The 24,551-nt window shown below is 33.3% G+C and overlaps 1 protein-coding gene and 1 non-coding gene across 3 annotated transcripts; one reads left to right on the top strand and one right to left on the bottom strand.

The window, feature by feature from the left end:
• Positions 1-10,665: 10,665 nt before the first annotated feature.
• Positions 10,666-10,738, top strand: TRNAR-ACG (transfer RNA arginine (anticodon ACG)). The gene has a single exon. It is a non-coding gene; the product is annotated as a tRNA-Arg (tRNA).
• Positions 10,739-11,034: 296 nt separating this feature from the next.
• On the bottom strand, positions 11,035-24,264 carry LOC101256563 (uncharacterized). Of its 2 annotated transcripts, none has more exons than XM_004234642.5 (4): positions 24,124-24,264; positions 23,989-24,042; positions 20,212-20,355; positions 11,035-11,258 (listed from the first exon to the last, which is right to left on the bottom strand). In XM_004234642.5, the coding sequence occupies exons 1-4, from the start codon at positions 24,190-24,192 to the stop codon at positions 11,145-11,147; spliced, it is 381 nt and encodes a 126-aa protein (XP_004234690.1). In that variant the 5' UTR covers positions 24,193-24,264; the 3' UTR covers positions 11,035-11,144. The 2 variants fall into 2 exon arrangements, with proteins under 2 accessions (XP_004234690.1, XP_069150969.1); XM_069294868.1 differs by having other exon boundaries at positions 20,212-20,363; positions 23,997-24,042.
• Between the last annotated feature and the right edge of the window lie 287 nt (positions 24,265-24,551).

Raw genomic sequence — 24,551 nt, 5'->3', positions numbered from 1 at the left:
AAAAATTTCACAACAAAAGAAAATATTTTGTCAAAGTCAATATTCTTTATTTGACCAAGTCCCTTAACGACCAATAGCTTTCTATCTGGGCTTCAAGATGTATCTTCAACTTTAACTTTGAACACTCGCTTTGTTCAAAGCTCTCACGACCTTGGTCAATTTTACCAACTCATAAGTGTGATTCTCATGCAGAGACTTCATCTCATCTTGCATGGATTCAATCCATTGATCTTTGTGCATCTTCCATGGACTCCTTATAACATCTAGGTTCTCCTCTGTCAGTGAGTAACACATACTCTTTGGATGAATAACGAAAGGAAGGACTCACTATCTTGTGGACCTTCTAAGCGGAATGATTGATTCGTTCACAACTTTAAGAGAATGAGGATCATCAATAACAACATAATTATTATTATTAACATCAACATGTTGATTTGATACATTATATTGAGCGTGACCATGATTATCAAGCCCAACAACATCATGGATACTTGTGTGAGGAACTTCATCTAAATGAACTATGTCATCAAAATTTAAAAATTCTAGGTTTGCCACTTTGTCAATATCATCAATTATGTGATTCTCCATAAAAATAATATTACGGCTTCTCAAGAGTTTCTTCTCAATTGAATCATATAGGCTATAACCAAATTCATCAAGGACATATCCAATGAAGACGCACTGCCTTGTCTTGGTAACTTTAACCTTTCTTCTTTTGGAACATATACAAAAGCTTTGAAACCAAATACTCTCAAATGGTCATAGAAGACATTCTTTCCATACCAAACTCAATTTGACACATCACTTTGCAAAGAAACCATATGAGATAGATTAATAACATGTGCAGTGTCAATAAAGCATCATCCCAAAATGACTTCAGAAACTTTGCTTCATAAAGCAAATATCTAACTCTTCCCATCAAGGTTTTTTTCATCCTCTCAACCAAACCATTAAGCTGAGGAGTCTTCTGGTGTCTAATACCTTGATGCTCACAGTATTCATCAAATGGTCCACAACATTATCATCATTATTACGAATACTTTTCAATTTCTTTCCAATTTTCCTTTCAACTGAAGCCTAAAACTGCTTGAAGACACCTAACACTTGGTGTTTAGTCTTCATGACATAGACCCAGAGTTTTCTCGAACAGTCATCAATAAAAATGACAAAGTAAAGTGGACAACCTAATGTCATTGTCTTCATTGGACCACATAAATCAGAGTCCACCAATTCAAGCATCCCTGTCTTTCTCGATGGATAATTAGACTTAAAGGAAACTTTATTTTGTTTACCAACCAAACAGTGTTCACACTTTTCTAATTTAACACTTTGAAAAGTTGAAAATTATTTATTCTTGGCTAGAATATTAAGTCTTTCTTGCTGGTGGTGAAGCCTCTTATGACATAATCACTCTCAACTGTATTGACCATATCAAAACAAGCAGAATTCATAGACCAGTATAGACCACAACGTTTGTTACCACAAGTCACATCCAAGGAACCCTTAATGAGCTTCCATTTTCCATCACCGTTGGTACTAACATATCATTCATCATTAATAAACCCCAACACAAACGAAGATCATGAGCATGTTTCACATTGTTCAAAACTATTATAGTTTCAACACTAGTTCTCTAACAAATTATACCAATACCAATTACCCTAGAAACAGTCTCATTATCCCTACACAGTGTTACAAATTCACTACGAGTATAGAAAGAGGGAAAAAAAATCTTCCTTGATGTCACTGAGATACGGCACCAGTTTCCACAATTCAACTTGACTCATCACAAGCAATATTATCATATCTACATCAAGGACGGTAATAAGATTTTCGGTGGTGACAGTGGTTAGGAAATTTTCATCGCCATCTTCTTTAGTTTCCTCTTTGTTTTCATTCTCCTATTTAACTTCATGCCACAATGATAGTACTCAATATCCTTAAGTATGTCTCTGGATTTGCTTCTATTTTGTTCTTTATTCTGAGAACCATGAGTTTTGTTTCTCCCCTGGATCCAGGATATCCGATGAAGAAAAACATTGAGTTTTTTTCTCATATCTTCATTCAAGACACTAATCTTGATGGAATCTATAGAGATCACATCATCCGGAGCAGAATTTGACAATGACGTTCTAAATATTTTTTAAGAGTCTGGTAGGGAAATTTTACCATCAAATTTAATGACCATATTAGATATTGGTTCGTGATCCCAAAAAATTATTCAGATTGTTTGTCATTTGAGAACTATCACGATACATTAAACTCACATTTGCGTTATTAAGAATATTTTGTTGTTGCTAGTCTTCCGAGCATACAAACTTTCAAAATGTTCTTATAGGGTTTGAACATGTGTCTCTCCAGAAATATAGTTCAACACATTATCATCAACTCATTCCGTAATGAATTCACAAATATGATTGTGCTACAAATTTACTCTTTATCTATTTTATTAGGCTTTATAGTAGTAGTACAAACCATTTTGTAAAAATTCTTGACATTTAACAAATTTTCCATTTTTTTCTTCCAAATGGCATAATTAATAACATTCAAAATAATCACTCTACTTATGTTGACTTTCATTATTTATCCGAAAAATATATATAGTTATTGCAAACCAAAGTAAATCTGTTATGATATGGAAGTTCAGACTGTACTGCAATCACAAAGCATATTAAGATAAAACTTTGGCTCTGACACCAGTTTATTAAAAAAAATGCGGACTAAAACAAAATTTATATTTTCAAAATAATAAAAATAAAATGGAAAAATAATGACACCAAGAAACTTATGTGAAAACTCTTTTAAATAAGGAAAATACTCACGGGCCTAGAGGAGCAACTGATATCACTTAAGTAAGGAATTTTATACTACGTAGTCAAGAATATAATATTCAAAGTGACTATATACAACAGTCAAATGTAATAACACTCTTTTAATTTTTACCTTACGAAAATATCGCTCACACTCTATTTTTCTTCACAAACTATTTTCTTGTATAATCTACAAAATACCTTACTTTACTCTCAGTATTTTTTTCTTTCTATCTTAGTGTATGTACAAATGAGAAAGGACTCTCTATTTATAGAACAAACCTACTACTAATGATGTCACCATTGATAACATAAAGAAAAACACCAAAACTTCAACCTTTGCAACTATGCATATTTCTTGGTAGGATTTTAGTTGAAAAGAAATGATGAGTTTTGGTTTGTTGCAGCATTTGTTGATTTTAACAATAAGCAACAAGCATTTCAACTTTTTCTACATTTCAACTTTCCTTATGTTTATCTATAATTGGTATACATGAAGGCGAGAATTTTCAGCAAATTCCCTTCTTTGACTTTCATATTGTTCCTCAATGAAATATATATTTCCTCTCTTCCCGCCCCATGCTCATCTCACCCCACCTTCATCCCTCATAATCAAAAAAGGAATAGAGCTAATGAATCATGTTTTAAATTGTTAATATTGATTTTTATTAGTTTACCACTTGACTTAATATATAATTGTCAAATGTTCTTCTTATTGATATAAAATAAATCTAAAGTTGTTCACATCTCTACAATTTAAAATTTATGGACAAATAATATGTGAATTATCAAATTACTTCATTATATTTTCAAAATATTATCGCTCTCCCTCCCCTCTCTCTTCATACATTTTTTCTATAACATTTTATACTTTTTGCTAGTTTGACTTTGAATATTTTTATATGGGTATATTACTCATAATAAGAAATTGAGTTTTTTTATCTTTATTATAGACTAAGTCACACGCAGTCCTTAAAGTTGTCCGCATATTTAAATTAGACACCTAAATTTAGCTTTGTACTTATTAAAAACTTAAACCTTAATAAATTTATACATACTTGACATATAATCACAATTAGCTGGAAAATAAATATGTGTGTATTTCAAATGCATGTATATAACAAACAGACTAATAAAACGATAACACATGACATTGAATCTAACTTCTTTAAAAAAACTCTATCTAAATATTCAAAATGAATTTTAAGAATATAAATTTTTTTCTTTCGAATTACCCTACCCACCCTGAGTCTTCTTCTTCAGCTCCATTTCCTATTGCCCTTCCATTGCCACCAGCCCATATGATGAGAATAGGCATTAACCGACATAGACCACACTAGCTAGGTGTGGAATCCGGTGTCATAAGACCCCCCACCATAGAAGGTGTTCCACTCACCAAAGGTAGAAGTAGTAATATCAAAGGCTTCTTTGTACTCTAGTCTCATATAAAGTAGAGCTACTACCACAAGAATATTCACTCGGTGCTTTGACTTTGTTCTCATAGAGTAAATCATTCCCTAGTTGTATTAAAGAAGGTACCATCACTGTGCCCTACCATCTCATAATACTTTTTATCCAAAGGATGGATCCACTAGGGATGCCAACAAAGGACTATTAGGATAGCTCTTATGACTTCCTTAAAGATGGTTTCATGTCGTTCCAGTCAACCTACACCTAAGTCCATCATTCCACTCAATAAGGACACCATCACGGTCTTTCACTTTAAGACTTCTTATTAACCTTCTTTTCTTATTCAGGATTTCACATTCTTAACCTTCTTTTCTTAATCAAGGTTTTACATTCTTGACCGTCTTTTCATATTCAAGGCTTTACTTTCACTTAGGGTTCTAGGTTCATCAAGAAGAGGCACCATGCTCAGGTCTACCGATTGAAGACATACTCTAGAATACCTGTTTTAGTCATTCAAGGAAAGGGCACCTACTCTAGGTCTACCGATCCTTACTTTCATTCATACACTCACTCAATACTATACAATACAAGTACCAAGTAGGGACAACAAGTCTACCAATACAAGATACAACATCAATCTATAAAGGATCTCCCTAGTCCATCATCATCATATAACAACAAGAGAAGAAGCATATTCAATCATATAGCACCCATATAAGATCATATAGACATCACATGAGCAACTTCACTTTATACCTTCACATATACCATATCATGAGCATACCATAATTCATATAATAATGCCGACAAGGCCAAGTTCATAAAGATTATTTAATCACCGCCATAATAAGTGGACCATACCAATCAAATCAACTTATCACGAGAACAAGTAGCATATAGAATTCTTGAAGAATCTTCAAATTCTCTAGTGTATGTCTATCACCGTGTATGCACAACTTTGGGATTACCAATTATTCATGCCGATGAATAAAATTATTACTTGTAAACTCCAAGTTTACTATGGCCTATGCCTTTTGATTTAGTAAATTTTTAATTTACTATTATATGAGTAAATTTTGATTTTATTACTCTGAGAGTAATTTTTGAATTATTTCTTCTCAACTTGTCTTGATAACAAATAGTACAAGTAAATTCATCATTTAAAAGAATCTTTAAGTTCTTTAGTGGATGTCTATTCAAATTGTTTATAATTCACCTCATCATTATAGACTCATGATGTCCCATACAATCATGCAAAAGTAAAAAAGTATTGGAATTTGTATTAGAATGTGCCTCAATTGCACTAATTACTATCCAATAAAAGTCAAAAGATAAAGTATGAAACTTTTCTTTAACATATGTCTGTCAAGAGACAATCTTAGTGATACCACATTTACAATCAAATATTGCGATCTTTTTCACGCCTAGCATGATAGCTTAACCTCATTCACTTTAAAGAATGGATCTGTATTTTTACCATTTGTCAAAAGCTCTCATTCTTCATGAATAGAACACAATCATCTAAGTACGTCAAATTTTGATAACTTAGTACCTCATTCCATATTCATGTGCATCATTTAGTCAATTGTCTTCTTTAGACATTTATGCACTGCTACATTCACTTCGGGGAATGGATCTGCTTCAACGAGATATATTTCATGACTAATTTTTATCAAAAACTCATTATTTGCCTTAGTCATCATTATATAATCAATATGGTGCATTGTGACTCAAACTCAACGTCTTATGTCATAAATCATTGAGGGACTTGAATTCAACATCTTTCATCACAGAGCATCAAGACTCATGATGTCTTACCCTCTTGGTGCGATTGAATATGAATCTATCGTCTTATGCTTTTGGTGCGATAGAACTTAAATCCATCTCTTACCCACAATGAGGCTCAACCTCAAGCCTTCAAAATAATAGTAACTTTATCACTTTTGATGATCATTAATATGATCGTACATTATAATTACACATTAAATTGAGATTATTGATTTATTATAATCAACATTAGCAGTTAATAGACATAGCTTTATAGATCACATATCTCATATAAAGGTTGAAAACATATCTCACTAAATGTGCTTATTTAATTATTAAAATAAATTAAGGAATTTTCTTTCCAATCGATTAAAATTAAACGTATAGAAAGTCGACAAGTCTCTTTAAATACTTACTTTAGATGGTACCTCCAGATCTGTCACATAAATAATTATAACATTAAGATAAATCATACATTGAAGATATAATAACCTTATTGCATAACTTATGCAAGATCTCTTTTGCACTTTTCCGTCTTCTTCATCATTCTTTAAGAATAAAACAATCGTATTGATAACGTGGTATGGAACTATATAAATAAAGAAGAAGAACAAAGTAGAGAGAAGAGAGATGACTTTTCAAATATCTTGATGTATATTCAGGATTCACAGATCTTATTTACAATGAAGAAATATCCTTTATTTATAGGAAAAATCTGACTTGGTCTCCAAGTAGGATTTCTAACCATATCCTAAAAAGGTTTCACATAATTAAACATTCACTATAATACAAATATGTTTATAACAACTTTTTTCTTTTCGGAAAAGGGCCTTAAATACCCTCGAAGTATTGAAAATGGTACACAATTACCCCTCATCCACCTATTGGCCCCCAAATACCCTTCACATCTACCTTTGGGTCCAAATTTACCCCTTCATTAACATACCAAAATTAAAAATAATTAAATAATAATTTTTAATGACGTGGCACTCAACCATTGGTTGTAATTTAATTATTTAAAATAATTTTAAACCCACCCATTTTAACTAAACCCACCCATTGAATCTCATATAAAAGTTTACTTGCGAATCCTGTAAGTGGTGAATGATAGTTGTTTATTTCTTGATGATGAGTCCATTTATGATTTTCGTTATGATAAAATTCTATCGCAACAAATGTTTATTTAACTGATGCCATGATCGAATTCCTCAGTTCAGTACACAACTTGTAATGTTGCTTGTAGCTCTCTCCCTACATCTGCTTGTTACTGTCGTGCATCAATATAGACAATTTACTGATAAAAACTAATAATAATCAAAGTTAATGTTTTCTCCATCAAACTAGTTTTTCAATTGGTACTTCAATATTTCTACTACTGTTTATATAGAAATCATACTAATATCTTCTACTCGGTGTCCAACCAAAAGGTGTCGTATAGAATATGAAAGGAGTACTAGGAAGTAGAAAATTATTTTATGCACAAAGCTTTGCAGAATTCTGCATTTTCCAATTGGAAATTTACCAGAGGCCAGAGCGTAGTACTAGTTCAATTTTCTTTCTTCAATCCTTGTGTACAGGTTGTTGGAGATTCAATTGCATTTGCACTGGGATTGGCAACCACACTAGCATTATTGGGTATTGCGGCTGCATTTGCTGGAAAGGCATATGGCCAAATAGGACAAGGATTGCCCATCGCTGCTTCCTTTTTAGCTATTGTTATGGGGCTAAACCTGTTAGAGGTAACTACATATGTTAGAATTAAAAGTAATGGGTGGGTTTAAAATTATTTTAAATAATTAAATTACAACCAATCGTTGAGTGTCACGTCATTAAAAATTATTATTTAATTATTTTTAATTTTGGTCCGTTAATGAAGGGGTAAATTTGGACCCAAAGGTGGATGTGAAGGGTATTTGGGGGCCAATAGGTGGATGAAGGATAATTGTGTACCATTTTCAATACTTTGAGGGTATTTTAGGTCCTTTTCCGTTTTTTTTTTATTAATTTTGGTTATAAGTTAGGAAAAAAAGAAAAAAAATTATCATTTTCAATAGTTTTACACGCCTAAAGAGAGTGTAGCACAAATTACAATAAAACACTACCTACTTTAATTGCATATAAAGCAAAACATTAGCTTGTAATACGAATATTGCTCATTTACATATATAAGATGAAAATTTTAAAATACAAATATGTTTTAGAAAGTGAAGAATGTAGCTGATAAATTCATCAATAAAGCTAATGATCAATATAAAAAAGGAAAAAAGAAATATATATATAGTTATAGGAGTATCTATAAGAGATGTTAAGGAGTTAGAACCCAATTTCAACTCAAATTTCTTTTAAATTTGATTGAATTCAAATATTATAGGATTTGTTTTTTAAAAAAAAAAAAAGAAGAGCTTTTTATTACTCTTCTTTATTCTTAATTTTTTTTTAAAAAAATAATTGATATTTTTTTCTTTCAAAATAAAGACTTATTTGACATCAATGATGTAGCCCCACCCCAACCCTCATTTATCTACTTTACTACTTGATTTTTTTAAAAAATATATATATTTTTTTTCTATTTTCTTAATATTATTTTTACTACGATCATTTAATTATAAATTATTTTTAAAGAATGAGTGTTTTTTTTTCTAATCAACGGCCCATTTGGTCAATTTTATAAAAAAAAATAACTTGATAATACATGTGGGTCAACTCATGAGCCCACTTCTCAAGACAAAAGAGGAGAAAGTGAACAACCACTGTCTTTTGCATCAACCATGATTGTCTCTAATACATACAAAAAATTGTCGCACTAGGCCAAGCTCTTCTTCCATCACTATTAATTATAACCTTCCATTAGGAGGATACACTCCTGATTTTAAAGAAGGGCCTAAAATCATCCTATGATAACGTCACCATTAGAGGTCAAGTACTAGGAATTGAACAATCCATCTTTCTACACATCACATGAACTTTTGCACCATGTTAATAACATCCCCAATAACCTTGTTGACAGAATATGAATCACAATATTCCTTCCTCCTTTTCCATAATATTTCTCCTAGTATTACCCCCACCACAACTTTATTGTTTGATTAAAGAGTCAAAATTATAAATAGTAATGTGTCCACGTGGGCACATATATACCTTTAAAATACACTATTAAATAGTTCAGGAGGTAAAAAAAATACACTACTAAATAGTTCATGGAGGTTATAAGTCATCATGAAAGTTTAATATCGCCACAACAAATTCGACCACTAGACAGTTGAACATGTCTATCATATCATATAGTATACGATATCGTAAAATGGAAATGGAATTAATATTACTAAATTAAGTTTTTTTTAGTAAACTATTATAATTGAAAGGACATAGGAAAAGTGCGTTGACATAGAAAAAGTGATAATCTATTGTAGAAAAAATGGACTTCACATCATAAAGAGTAATTCAATGAACTATATTAACGCCAACTATTTTTTATAAAAAAAAATAGGAAGAAACTTTGTTTGAGGGTAAAAGAATAAAAAAGGTAAAAACAAAAAAGATCACGTGTCTTTTTTGTATTTTTTAAAATTATTATTGTCTCTATCATAACTTGATCGATTAATTTTATTAGAAAATTTAATCCTCAATGTGTTCATTTGTAACTCTTCACTTGTTATGCGAACACTAATTATTAAACTCTCTCTCCAATAAAACACACAAGAAATTAATTGAAGAAACAAAACAAGAAAATGAACTATAATTTATCGCTCACAATACATAGAAGTTTTTTTGTGTGAAACAAAGTTCACAGTTATTTAGATATTCTTTGTTCTTTTTTTTCTTATTTGATAAAAAGATAATATCTAAATTTTCATGCGAAGAAATTCGGCAGAACATATCAATGGATTGAAGTTGAATCATTTATGAAAATCTTAATTGATCTTAAATTGTTGCAGAAAAAAGATTCTAAAGAATTTATAAGAAGTAAATGATTGTGATTTATGACAGAAGAAACATAAAGGTTTGAATTTTTTGTCACCACTCATATAAATGAAGTCTTTTTTAATAAATAAAAGGGTATTAATGTTCAATAAGGATACAAACAATGTTGAAGTATGTTGTGATGAAAATTATAAGAGAAAAATATGAGCTTGAATTGATGAATACTTTTCTACAATATATTCACCAACTTTTTTTTATGTGGCACCTCGAATTTTGTTGAATTTGAAACTTAATAAAATTGTTGCAAATAAAAATTGAGATTTTTTTAAGAAGAAGAGCGAAAACTTAAAAAAATTGTAGATGAAAAATTAGAGAAAACCCCTCTATTCATAACTAAGAGATAGTAGTATTAATAGGTACATTATCAGAAAAGTCACAACCTTTCAAAAAAGTTACTGCTCATCAAAAAAGTCAGAACTCATTTGAAAAAGACAAAACCATTTGAAAAAATCACAACTCTTCAAAAGAGTAGGAACTTATCGGAATGTCACGACCCCTCAAAAAAGTCACAGCTCATTGGAAAAGTTACAACCCTTTAATGTGAAAAGGTATCTAGTCTTAATATAATAGGAATTTTAAAATAATTTAACTAATCAATCTTAATATAATAGGAATTTTAAAATAATTTAACTAATCAAACTTGAATTTTGAATCCCTTGTTATGTAGCAGGAAAGTTGCATTATCGATACCAGCAATGACTCCGTGGCCCAATGGATAAGGCGCTGGTCTACGAAACCAGAGATTCTGGGTTCGATCCCCAGCGGAGTCGACCATTATTTTTGGTTAATTCATTGTTGCCACGGTCTTTTGTTGTTCGTGTTTTTGTTTAGCAGTGAATTGCATTCTAATGGTTATTCAAATCATCCATTTAACACTTGTATGAATAATTTGTGTTTGTTAAGGAAGTGATAATGGAATTGTTTTACTTGATGAACATTATTTCCCAACTATTTAATTAGCTGTAACTTTCTCTATATTCTTTGACCAAAATATGTAAAATTAATTTGGCTGCTGTTACTAGTGCAGATTTGATTTTGAGATAAAAATACACATACTCGATAATAATTGTCTAAGCGAATGGAATTGACGTAAAAATACAGTTACATGTTGTAGACTTGAAAATATTTATTTACAAAAATATGCGTTGAAATGAACAGAACACCCATCTAATCTAACTAAACATTATCTGGCCAGAATTCCCTGAAGAATGCTCGCTCAAATTCTTTCTCCTGCATCCGCTTCTCAAACTCCAATACTTTCTTCATCTTTTTAGACATTCCCTTTGTTTTCTGTGAATCACAAAGTGTACCATCATCAGATGTCTAATACTCAAAAACTAATACACAAACAGGACATCCACATAAACACTCGTCACACCTAAAACAAAGGAGTACTCGTGCAGGCCATTGCTAGAGGAAGAAGTTTTGCCAATCCAATCTTTGAGTCGAAAGTAAAGAAGCTTTAGTTCTTGACCGTATTGGTATAGCAATATTGTGGCTTCAGCCCCCTGACTAGTTCTATACATACAAACAATTCTATTTTTAAACTGGTAACTTTTCTATATATACATACTTCTGATGGGAACTTTTTTCCCCTTTCCAAAAATTAGCTCAAGTCATGAGAGTTTCAAGAACCCTTCAACCCAATGTTCAACCTCTTCAACTAAGGTAAGATATAATTGATATTTGTAAGTTGAATACAAGCTATAGCACGCCTATGCCCAAGATGCTTCTTACGTGAAAAGGAAGCCGAGACAGTAAGGCCTCATTTGTTTGCACTTAGTGGGGGTTCGACTCTGATTGATTCAGCCCTAAGCCTATTAAGTGCATTTGTATTTTCTTAAAAAATAACTTCTAATGGGTCTGAACACATCTGACCGAACCAGATCTTTGAAAGAGTTTTAACACTATTCAAACTTTAAAGTACATGTTTTTATTTCTCTCTAAACTCACGCCTTATTTTTTTTCTTTTCTCAAAGTAACCTTTTTCTTCCACATATCTTTCAACTATCAATCAATGAGCCTAATTATTTTTTCTTGAACCAATAAATTATCGAATTTCGTTTGGGTATATTCTCGAATCTAATTCTTCATCTTTATTCCGTATTTTAAATGCTATTCTTCAATTGCAAAATTAGAATTTCAAAACACCAACAAGATGCCCATAACTTAAGCCATACAATAGGAAATAAAGCACCTAGATTTCTGTGAGAAAATAAAGAGAAAGAAGAGTCTTTAATTTCAACAAGTTTCCTTTCATCCTTCTGTAGTTTTGTATCTTGAGAGCTTGCTGTATAGCAATTGTAATTAGTTTGTTTTTGTTAATCGATTATTATTTTACTATTTATATTTTAAACATTTAGTTTTTTTTCATTTAAATTATATATTTATGATGTTTAAAAATCATGCACATTCAGATGTTATAAACAAACCATCTCATTCAGTGCTCAGATTGGGAGACAACATCTTAATCATTCAGTTGTTCAGTTGTGCATTCAGACTCGGACGTTCTAATCTAAATAAAAACAAATGAGCCCTAAATCACTAGTTCCTACATTGTAGTATCATCGATCAGTTATGGAAGATTTTCATCAATCTTAGGAGCATCGCATGGGCAGTACCACGCAAGATTGCTGACACTATTTTTAGCTGGGAGGAAGCTGGAGCTAGGAGCAGAGAGAAATGGAGGTCATCCCCTCATGTATATGGTGGATAATTTGGATAGAAATAAATGAGAGATGTTTTGAGGATAAATGCAACAAAAGATTAAGCTAAATTGTTTTGTTATTTTGCGTTTGGTGTACTAAATTGTTAATCAATCCTAGATGTGCTACATACCATTTAGGTTTGATCAACTTTTGGCATACTCTGTATCTAATCTCACTCTTGTAAATATGGTTTTCCAGTACTCATGTAGTACTGGCTTGAATGCAAAATGCTACTTGATTAAAAAAAATTGTGAAATTAGGTCTTAGGCCTAACTCACACCTCAAAAGCTAGCTCATGAGGGAAGTATCGCCCAAGTCCATATAAAGAGACCACCAGTCCATTCCCAACCAATGTTGGACACCCCAAAAGCTTAGCTCATGAGGGGATTATTGCCCAAATCGATATAAAGAGACCACCAGTCCATTCCCCAACCAATGTGGGACTTATACCCCATATAAAGAGATCACCAGTCCATTCCCCAACCAATGTGGGACTTTTACCCACTCTAACAAAAAGTATTAAAATCAAATAAATGTGAAATTCTAGATTTTCAAAAAATTGCAATTATAACAATTTCAACGAAGTATTGAATTTTACGGATTGAAAAAGAGGAAATTCTACCACTACATTTTTATATAATTGTGTTCCAATGAAGTTGTCGAACATAGCTATGGAATAAAATTGAAATTTGAACTAGTCGTTCGAAGAGCTCTAGAAATGGGTCTTGAAAGGGGACTTTTTTTGGGAAGATGATGATTAATGGTGATGGGCTAACACCAATTATATGGGTTTATGTTTGCCATGATTCTAATGGACTCAATAATACTAATGTTCAACAAATTGAAGTTGGAATTCAAGGACCAATCTCAAATGAAAATGTGGGATTTTGGTAACTTTAGGCTCAATTTCAAGTACTACATACCCAAATAAGTCGAATAGATTGGCTATTCGACTGGATAAGATGTTGATACATATGAGCTGCAGAAAGTTGTTTAGTATAGTTGGGAAGATCAGTGCAACACTCTAATTTTCTTAGTTGGGAAGATCAGTGCTCTAAATTGTCTTACAAGTTTTCATACTACTCTATGCATTTCGAACTTATAATAAATCAGAGTCCATACACCAGCAGGATAAGCTTGCATGGTTCGTTCCATGGTTGACCCAAAATGATGACATCCCCTAAAAGACAAAATCTTAAGCTTTAGAAAAATGTTTTATTCTTGTATAAATCCTCGCGTTAATTGTGTGAGGCACCATATTATTTAAATATCTCTCATGAATTGTAGTTGTTCGACTACAAAACTCATGATATCTTTCGTATGATAAAATAATGATTCCTTTTCTTGATTATTAAAGAAGAAATGAAATGAGCCTTTGGTGCTATCAAAGAAGGGAGTACCCACACATCAATTGGACTTCATTTGCATCTCAATATATTAATTTGATGTTCAGTAAACTTTCAAGGGAACCCCCTTCACTACAATCTTTGCTCAGTCAATTTGATGTTCCAACTGTGTCATCCATCACTGATTCCAGTTTCAAAAAAAAAACGGTGTCATCGTCCATCTCTAGTGACAATCTTTGAAATCGAACCCTTTCTCCACCCATATTGGTATTGTGATTTTGATTTCGTCTCTTTGTATTGATATCTCATTCAGGCAGTCCCCACCATCTCCTGCAATCTGGATTCGCACCCACTTGAGATGATTCTTTAGATTTGTCTCTTCTTCAATTGAGACGTAACCATCGCAAATATTTCCAATTTCTTTGAACGTTCCTTGAGACCATAGATGTAACGGCACACCCACGGCTTCAATCCAAGTGTTGCTAAATTTTTTTTCGAAAGGGGAGCATCCGATTATTGAGTTCCACAAAGTAGCCTAACTTTGGTCTTCTTCCATCTCCATTCCCTATGCATAATCTGCTCTGCCATATTCCTTTTCGGAAATTTGAAAAGGAGCATACTATTATCCGTTTCGTAGATGTTGACCCCAAAAGTTGTATTCCATGTAATTGCGTATCACCTTTTGATCTGTGAGATTGTCGGATTCTCTGTTTCTCCCTCATGGAAGGATGCAACAATGCATCCCTTAAAAAGGCCAGTGTCTTTGGTTTTAGGAGGCACTGTAACCTAAGTTCCGCGGACTCTTCATTTTTGCAGGCGAACCCGTCTCGACACGACTCTGGTGCGGGTGCGGGGTGCGTGTCGGATTCGGTCAATCTAATCCAGACACTTTGACCTAGGGGTGTGTATCGGTCGATTCGGTTCAGTTTTACATATAATCGGTTCGGTTTATCGGTTTTCGATTTTAAAATATGCTAACCCAATAACAAACCAATAAAAAACTTTTTATTGGTTTATCGGTTTATCGGTTTTTGATGTTATCGGTTCGGTTTCGGTTAACCCAATAAAAAAATGTCGATCAAATAATATATAATAGTACGTATATTATAATTACATGTTACCAACTTACCGCCAAAACATAATAGAAAACTTTGAATGCTGATCAAATTACTAATATTCACAAACTTGCAAAAGCTATCGCCTACAATTACGAACTAGAATTAAAACTAAAATAAAATATTTCAATGAGACAATCTTTAACAGTTGTTTGATCCACCAGATAATCAACAAAGTTCTCACCAATTTCCTAACCAAAAAATCACATAGCCTGAAAAGCTAATATTGAATCTGTTTATGTATTAAATTATGCATATTTAATATTGAGGAAGGGTAAGTAATAAATAAATATCGTCTTATTGGGTTATCGGTTTACCCAATAACCCAATAGGATAAACCGAAACCGACCCAATAACCCAAAAATTATTTTTTCTGAACCCATTAAAAACCCAATAACCCAATAACCCAATAACATTTTATCGATTCGGTTTATTGGTCGGTTCGGTTTTTGCACACCCCTACTTTGACCGCAGCCGAGAAAAGATTGGGGAAGAAAAAATCAATTTCCGACGACGTAAAAAGTACAAAGCTTGAAAAAAGTACAGAGAAGAGAGAAGAGAAAATTATTTTTATGGCGACAACGCCGGCAAGTTGCCGGCGACATCGCTGGCGAAAGAGAAGAAGAGTTGAGAAGAAACAGTTTGAAAGAGAAGAAGAAGAGTTGAGAAGAAAGAAGTATTTTTATTGAAAGTTTCAAAAGTAATTGGTCTGCCAGGGCCAGCTTTTTTTCTAGGGAGACAACTTTTTTTCTTGGAAGTTGGAAAAAGTAATTTTAAACATTAATTTTTTTTAAATATTGACTTGTAATTATTTGGAGTGTGGAAGAGCCACATATAAAAATAGTGTACTCTCAAGTCTCAACCACTATAAATCATCCAATTAGCTACTCATTTGTGGTGCTTTTTAATTGGTTTGATTTTGAGTTAAAAAATGTGAGGTACAACTCCTCTAAATTTATTTGCTCACCTTATTACAAAATATATATATTTATAGAAAATATAATATTATAGTAATATCTTGGTGATGAATAATTTACGTTTTTAGCCGTATACCCGCACCCGTATCCATACTGAATTCGCACCTACGAATCTTAAAATTTGGATTTCGCCGAATCCGACTCTCGGATTCGAATCCGTCTCGGATACCCGCACCCGAGTCCGAGCAACTTAGACTGTAACATTAATGTCTACTTTGCTGGATGAAACTAATGAAACACGAAAGATGTCAGAATGCCATTTACTCTCTCCTACGACGTTAGCATTAGAGAGATCTTTCTTAATAAGTTTGGGTTGTTCTAACAACAATTTGTGGTTGGAGCATTGCATGAACCTTCCTATCTAAATGCTATCTCATTCCACGCTGCACTTAAGGCTGGTTCTGGGATAATGATAACTGATCTTCTAGCCCATGAAGTGATAGAATGTTCATGTATCTACCATGTCCATTAACTTTCCTAGTGCAAAAAAATATCTGATAGTATCTCCTTGTTCTCCCATCTCCTTATCGTCATTTTCTCACCTTTAGAAGCTTCTTTGAGTATGTTGCAGATCCATTTCATGACCTTTGTGCTCATTTGATCTTCTCATCATGTTTCGGCTTCCTCTACCCATTCGTACCATGTATCCCTACCCACTGTCCGCTAATGTCAAAGGATTTAAATCGAGCGTTGAAATGTCTCAGGCTGTCAAGAAAAGAAAGAAAAAAGAGAAGGGGTTTGGAGGTACCATAGAATATGGTGGCTCAGAGACAAAATAAGGTTTTTCCAGCTAAGATCACCGAAAGGGATGAATCCTTCCTAGGAAGTAGGAAAGATAGTTCTCAAGGAACGCGTCTGAGAGCATTTTAGAGCTTAAGTAAGCAAAGATGAGAGACGAACATCTTAGGGTTTATGCTTTTCTAAAAAAAATGGTAATTGTTCCTATTTCTGTAGAACACTATATAGGTAGAACTTAAAATCATATTTACACAAGGAACTCTAACAATACGAACCTATCCCTATAATGAGTTTTTTTTTTGAAACTTGGTAACTTTGTATTATATCACAATAGTACATGGGTAGTACTAATCTTATATACAGATGAACTCGAAAACTCCACTGTTCTAAATCTAAATCGAGTCTAAAACTTCAACTATAGAGATAATTTCATTTGAGAATAATTATTGCACCAAAAACTTAACAACAAATGCAGTTGAGTTTGATTTTATGTATACTATTCTGTATGCACTCAAAACACCTATTCTCTCTTTTCAGGTTGCCCACCAGATTGAAGCAGGGATAATTCTCCCTCTAGTTCTGTCTTTAGCTAGCACTCTTGCCCCTCTTTCCAACTTTTTAGGGCTTCAGTAATTCTCCTAGGCATAGTTCAAGATATGCCTTTGAGACTCAATTTAATATATGAAATAACTTTTAGTTTTATACCATGTTTGGTTTGTAAATAGAACAGAAGTTATTCATATATTAATTTTATACAATGTTTGGTTGGTAGGTTTCAAATGTTGTATAATAGTTATTCATGTATTAATTATACAATGTTCGGTTGTGTTTTAGTGATTCCATATGATTAATACTTCATAATTTATGAGGAAATCTATGTATAATTTTATGCAGGGTAGAAGATGGATAAGTTATGTGAGTATTAGTTATACATAGATTAAAATAACAAATTTCATCTTTCCCTTCTTTTTTTCCATAAGGATAGCTTTGTTTAGGGACAAATTACGTAGGGACCTGTAATATATAAATTAGTAATAGTTATCGGTGGTTGATTATGGATGTAATATTTGATTATAATTATAATTTAAAATAATTATTTATATCTTTAAATAATAAAAAGTATTATTACAATAATTCACAAAGTGGCATTTTAGGAAGCAGCAATCACTGCTCCGCTCCAGTTGTTTTCTCCATTCTCTTTGACAATACTTAATTCTTTACATTATCATTAATTTCTCCAGCTTTATAAGGTACTGGAATCTTTAATTCACTTTTAATTTTTTTTTTAATTTGTGTATTTAAAGTGATTCAAGATTAGAAAAAAATAATATACTTAATCAAATATCAATTCCTATAATTTTATATACAAAACTAGATTACAATTACTTGATGAGTCATTTATATAATAAATTTATAACGAAACAAACTTTCAATAAGAAATAATCCATGTATTTTTATTCCTACATAACTAATACGTACATATTTATTACATGCATAACTAATATTTGCATAATTAATACTTGCATAACTTATTCCTACGTGCGTATCTTTTTCGTGCATAACTATACGCACCTAACTTATTCCTACGTAACTCTAACCAGTAACCAGACGGCCCCTGGTTTAAGCGGGGAGTACTTCAAGCCATAAGGGGCAAGAAGTAGCTACAACTAGATCCCTCATTGATGAAGTTGAGGAGGCAAAAGAAGATGATAAACAATATGATGTTGATTCATTTGTGTTCTGGTTTGATTTTACTCGTCTTCAATCGGATTTTTTGCTTTCAACTTTGTAGTTTTAAAATTGAAACATTTATCTCTATATATTTATTTTGTTGAGTCCTTTACAATTTAGTTGTTTATACTTTTCTGTGCAAGGTTTATTTTGCCATAAACTTCAATGAAGCGAGCACTTCGCTTCACACACTATACGAATCAAACCCTTGTCACTTAGCGCATCACACTTTGAAAAGGACAAGGGAATAAGTAACATGCATTGTATGTAATTAAATATATACCCGTTACGAAATGCGATATTATTCTGTTCTTTGTTTGGTTACATTTTTTTATTCAGGTAAAAGTTATACTAGTGTATTGATATCGGAATCTTGGTATTATTTCATACCCCAACTAATGTGGGAAATAATCCAAGAGTTAGCTATTTCTTGAGAAAACATGTAAAATATCAATCTTGAGCTTTTTGCCAAAGCCCTTTCCTTTAACTATCCCGTCAGCGTCTTTGATCACTTGGTTATATTCTAATTCTACACAAATCAATATTGAGAAGTATGTGCCCATCACTCCGGTGAAAGAGAGGGCACTCGTCAAAGTCTGCCCCATCTTAAGTAGGTTCAACTACTAGCTATGCAGATAGCTTTGTCAAAGGTCAAAATTAAATGAATTATCCAAAAACCTCACATAGTTTAAAATAAAGCATGCGTTAGATTATACATCACACAACCTATTTTCATGCAACGTTTAAAACAAATAATAAGTACTAGATAATCAAAGGATAATAAATCTCCGCATTGAAATCACAACATAAGGTTGTTCACACACAAACTGACCCCTAAGTTTCCACAACATTTATTTCTTACTTGATCACATGGACAAGGGCAAAGGAGACGGTGATATCAATGGAGAAAAAAAATCAATATTCATATCAACAGTATAAGTTGATTCTGTTAAAATTATATTTTAAACTGGTCAAAGAAGTCTTCCAATGATATGAGTTCCAAACAGTGCAATACTGGCAATAGGGAATTTTCGGCAATCAAAAAGAAGAAATACAAGGGCCACAGAATCTGTTTTCTCAACAATAAGAAGATAAGCTCTGTGAAATTGTACGGGTTCATTATAGCATCTCATGTTAATGAGTCCAAAATAGTAGCTTCTCCATGCTTCTGTTAGACGAACTTCTTATTTGGTGTTTTACATAACCACACCACGAAGAGCCAATACCAAGAAATCTAAGTGGGGTATTAAATTTTTTCTACAACAATCAACTTTATCGCAAAGACAGACATCAAATCATCTCTATTTCAGCCGAATGACATTTAATAGTTCCCAAGCCCTATTGTAGGCTAATAAAACCCTTTCCACATCACCTTCCCTCCCACAAAAACACAGCTCCTTTAAAGAAGTACAAAATTGTTGCACTAACAAACATCATGTGCCTTTTATCACACTTGCCAATGGTATTTATCCCCATTGAGAGGAACATAGGTATAGGTATTTGTGCTTAGAACTTTTAAATATGTGTCATACGTCTACTAAAGCTTCCAAAAACAAAAAGCAAAGATCTTTAATAACATCAATTTAAAACAAATGCTAAAATATGCATTCAGAGGAATGGAAACTTACACTCTCTTTGTTCCCATCTTTTAAGATCTTCCTATCAGAGAAATGTTCGGGACATTTTGGGTGCACTGCTGCCTTCTTTGGCTTCTCTGCTCCCAATCCTCTCTTATTTTTCTTGATATAAGCTGGCACAGGTTCCAATCTTCCCTGTTGAGGTCACAAACAGATCAAAAACATTCACATTGCAACATTATGCAACTGAAGATTCAAAATACAGATATATTACCTACACCATGTTTTACAGAGAGAACGAATGACCAGGCCATAATATAGGCTTGTTTCTAAACTAGCCATTTTCAGAAGGCAATGCTTGTCAAGTTTCTCTTCTTAGGGGAAGATATATGGGGAAGGAAGATGGTCGGTGCATGCGAATGATGAACTGCTAATGCATCTACTTACCACACTATGCATCAACATAGACCCACTATCAAGTACAAGAAAAAGAGGAAGGAAATAAAGATGTATTTTGTTATGAAACCAAGTCCAGCCCAATATAGATTTTAATGTCATACAAATTGTTATTGGGCTTACAAGAGCTATTGGGCCGAGAACGAGCAATAGGGCCATATTAATTTAGGATCCGGGTTGAGTAGTGATCATCAAACGGTTTGGTTCCATCAAAAGGCTAGTGACATGTGATTCAGGGATTATGCAAATTGTTGAGAAAAATGTCTATTTGTGCATTCCGCTAACGGTTTGATTTCCTCCGGTCATCCATGTTCTGCCCCATTCAACTCCTCGTCGCATATCGGATTCAATTTTCATACAGTGATTTAGTTGTGATAATCCGGTTGTGGTGGTTCTTCAGGAAGAGAAGTATTTTGGATCCTACAACATTTTATTGGAGCATAAATTGTCCTTGGCTTTATTTTATTTTGATGGTGGTTCTTCAGAATGGTAACGATGGTTATTTCGCAACACAAAAACTCGCTGGTTGGGATCATTTTGTGGATAAAGTGTTGATTCGTTCTCGCTCCCGTACAGTCGTACTAGAGACACATATAGCGAGTTAGCACCCATTCCCAAGCAACATGAGGCAGAGGAGAATTATATTACTAACTCATACTCGCCTCAATACTTGATTGAACACTCAAACAGCAACAAACCAAACCTAGCACACACATTGTGCAAGGAGATGTCAGATGGGGAAACTAACTGCTTTAGAGATGAAACTATGGTGTTACCAGAGACCCAGGTATGTCATCTTTCTGAACAGGCAACATCTCGGTTTCACTAGAAATTTCGTAGACCACCTGTGCAATAAATGCCCGAGAAGTGTAATGAAGTAGATTCCTTGGACAATACCTCTGTTGGAAGTAATAAATGATACTTTTGATAATATGTACAGTAGGCCGATTTCTTCAGTACCTAGTTTGTATGATCAAATGGTGTCGGATCCAAATTTATCTAGTAACCTACTAAAGATGAAGCTCTTGGAATTCCAAACAAACTCCTTTATGTGATGACCAATCAAGTCTAGAAGGGGGACAAAATGTTCGTATAATATCCTATGAAACACCTCCACCACAAGAGTACCCCATTAATTTATTGTTTTCCGCTTTCGGTCCGCACAATGATCATTCCATTAACACTTTCTTCATGTGTGAAGTCGTTGATGATGCTAAGCTCGTGGGAGCAACCACCTCTGCGAAGTATAGGAAACTATTGCGAGATTTTTGATGACTTGGGACTGTTTGCAATGGATGAGGAAACTATCAAACATTTCTTCAGCATTCGACAACAATGTCGGACCTCTTGTGTCATTGGTTGTGGCTACAAGGTCGCAAGATCGTTAATTGGAGATCCCAGTTTTAGTTGGAGGGTTATATATAAGGAATTTGTATTGAAGCACGTCGATGAAACAGTGGATAACACATCTCTTTTCTTCACTAATATATATTCACTTGTAGGTGATATTCCCACATCTGGTTCTACCATTGGCTGGAATGCTAGATTGGCACAATTGATGGTTGGAATGATTGTTCATTTAGCACACCGACACAAACCGCAGGATAGAAAGCTAGTGTACAATGGGAATAACTCTAAAATATTGGAGTTAGCGGTAGATACTCTGAGGTTTGAGCACAATAACATCCATAAAGACTTTTATATTCTTATATACTTGCACCGAGTGCTTCAACAGTTTATGTTTACCTGATGTACATACATGCTCAGTGCTAGTGCTCATCAACTCTAAAGGTGGAGGTCAACTTGGAGGAGAACTTCTTTGCACATTTTGTCATCTTCTTAACAAATATAAAGTTTTTTATTTAGGAGACGGAACATCTGATAGTGTTTTACATAGACTGTATTTGAATATAGAAAGGCTCAAGGGTAATAGTGATCAATTTGACGCCGAAATTGAAGAGAGAATCAAAATTATTGTTGCAGGTGGAGATGGCACAGCTGGTTGGCTTCTCGAAGTTGTATCTGATCTCACACTATCTCAGCAACCTCCAATTGCAACAATACCTTTGGAAACTGGAAAAGAAAACCTATTTCTAGAAAATTGGTTTTCGATAACTATTGTGGTGGGATTATATCTTAATTTCATTCTTGGTAGTGGAATATGTTGCAGAGACATCTACCACTTTATACGATTCTGGTTAAAGTTGGACAAGTTATTACAGAGAAAATAGGAGTAATGCCAATTTCCTTACCACTCTTGGCAGACAGCATAGAGTTGCACTTTGCATCAGATCATTTTCTTTGGCTTTTATTGTGGATGGAGAAGTTGTGTCCAACTTTACACGTAAGACCATTGCAGCAAGTGGAAATCGCTACTCTTCAAATAATTGAGAAAGTTGGGATAGATTTCATGACTTGAACCTTGAGGACAATTCTTAATTGGGATGGGGTATTGTTATGAACCAAGTCTAGCCCAATGTAGATACTCATGTCATACAAGTTGTTATTGAGCTGACAAGAGCTATTAGGCCGCGAACGACCAATTCGTCCAGGTTAATTTGGGATTCAGAGAGAAGTGGGCATAAAATGGTTCCATCAAAAAAGGTAGTGCTATGTTATTTAAGGATTATACGAATTGTTGAGAAAAATATCTAGTTCTCTCATCCCCTTTCTTTGAGTCTATGCTTCTTATCTCCCTTCTAGTTATCTTCTACAATAGTTTTCTTGTTAGTTCCATTTTCCGTTGTAACTGCGAGTTTTAGTGTTTATAATATTTAAATGTTTCTTTTGTAAAATTGGAGTTGTTACATATTCCCTTTTTTTATATAACAAGGAAAACTCACAGTCGCTACCCTCTGGATAAAAGTCCCGCTCCTATGCAATAGCTCGCAAACCAACACTGGAGATGTAACATTCACAAAACAAGTCTGGTGCAACGAACTCAACCCTATTTGAATTTCCAAACAGGTATATGGAAGAACAACCTTTCAATGGGGTTGAGTTTGGAAAGCATACCGATCAACCTAAAGAGTGGTGGAATGCTTTGATCGCACATCAGAAGCAAATGTCGACTTGGATTAGGTAAATATGGCTACCACTTGGTGTGTGGTCCACTTTTACACTAAAATGGTGGGATTAGCTATCTTATATAGAAGGTGGGATACGAAAAGACCCTAAGAGAAGGTATGAACAAAGGAAATCAAACCAATCCCATTTTAAATGCACAAAAAAAAAAAGCATCTGAAGAGGTGTTTGAGTTGACAAAAAGGTAAGGCAGAGAGGGAATCTGAAGAAACAATGGAATTGCAAAAGCCTTGCTTAAAGATGAGAATAGGTCAAAGTTTTTAAAGAGGAAGGCAAGGAAAATGGTACCTGTTGAGCAATGCCAAGTCCAGTTCCTTCTTTCCAGCCATGCTTCTTTAACAACTGCAACGACGAGTCATGAGGCAGGTAAATATCCAACAAAAACAAAAAACGCAACTGATATTCTGTTTGAAAGAAGCGAACCTTAAAACCAAGGTTGGAGGAATCAATAGGAATGGAAGTTGAACAACTCATTCCTTCATCCGATCCCATAACTCACTCCAACAAAAATCAACAATCACCAAATTTCTTTCTCTCGAATTCAGATAGGGCTGCTAATGGGTTGGTGCCGCCGATGAAGATTTTGTCAAACCCACAAAATCAACTCTCCTTTTGCTACCAAGATTATTAACGCAAGAATCAGTATTCGAGGTGAAGGATTTTATTTTTTGACAAGGGTTTGATACCTTTTTTATATATAAATCCTTTTTCTTTTGGGTTGTATATATATTTGAAACTAACATGATTTATCCAATTTTATTTATTCGTATCAACTTAATTCTTTAAAGATTTTATGTTATTTTATTGTAATATTTATTTTATATTGATATATAAGTTTTATTTGTATTATA

Source organism: Solanum lycopersicum, chromosome 3 (genome assembly GCF_036512215.1).
Source record: "Solanum lycopersicum chromosome 3, SLM_r2.1".
Lineage (NCBI taxonomy): Eukaryota > Viridiplantae > Streptophyta > Magnoliopsida > Solanales > Solanaceae > Solanum > Solanum lycopersicum.
Note: the sequence above shows the minus strand (reverse complement) of the source record. Positions and strands in the feature narration are given on the sequence as shown.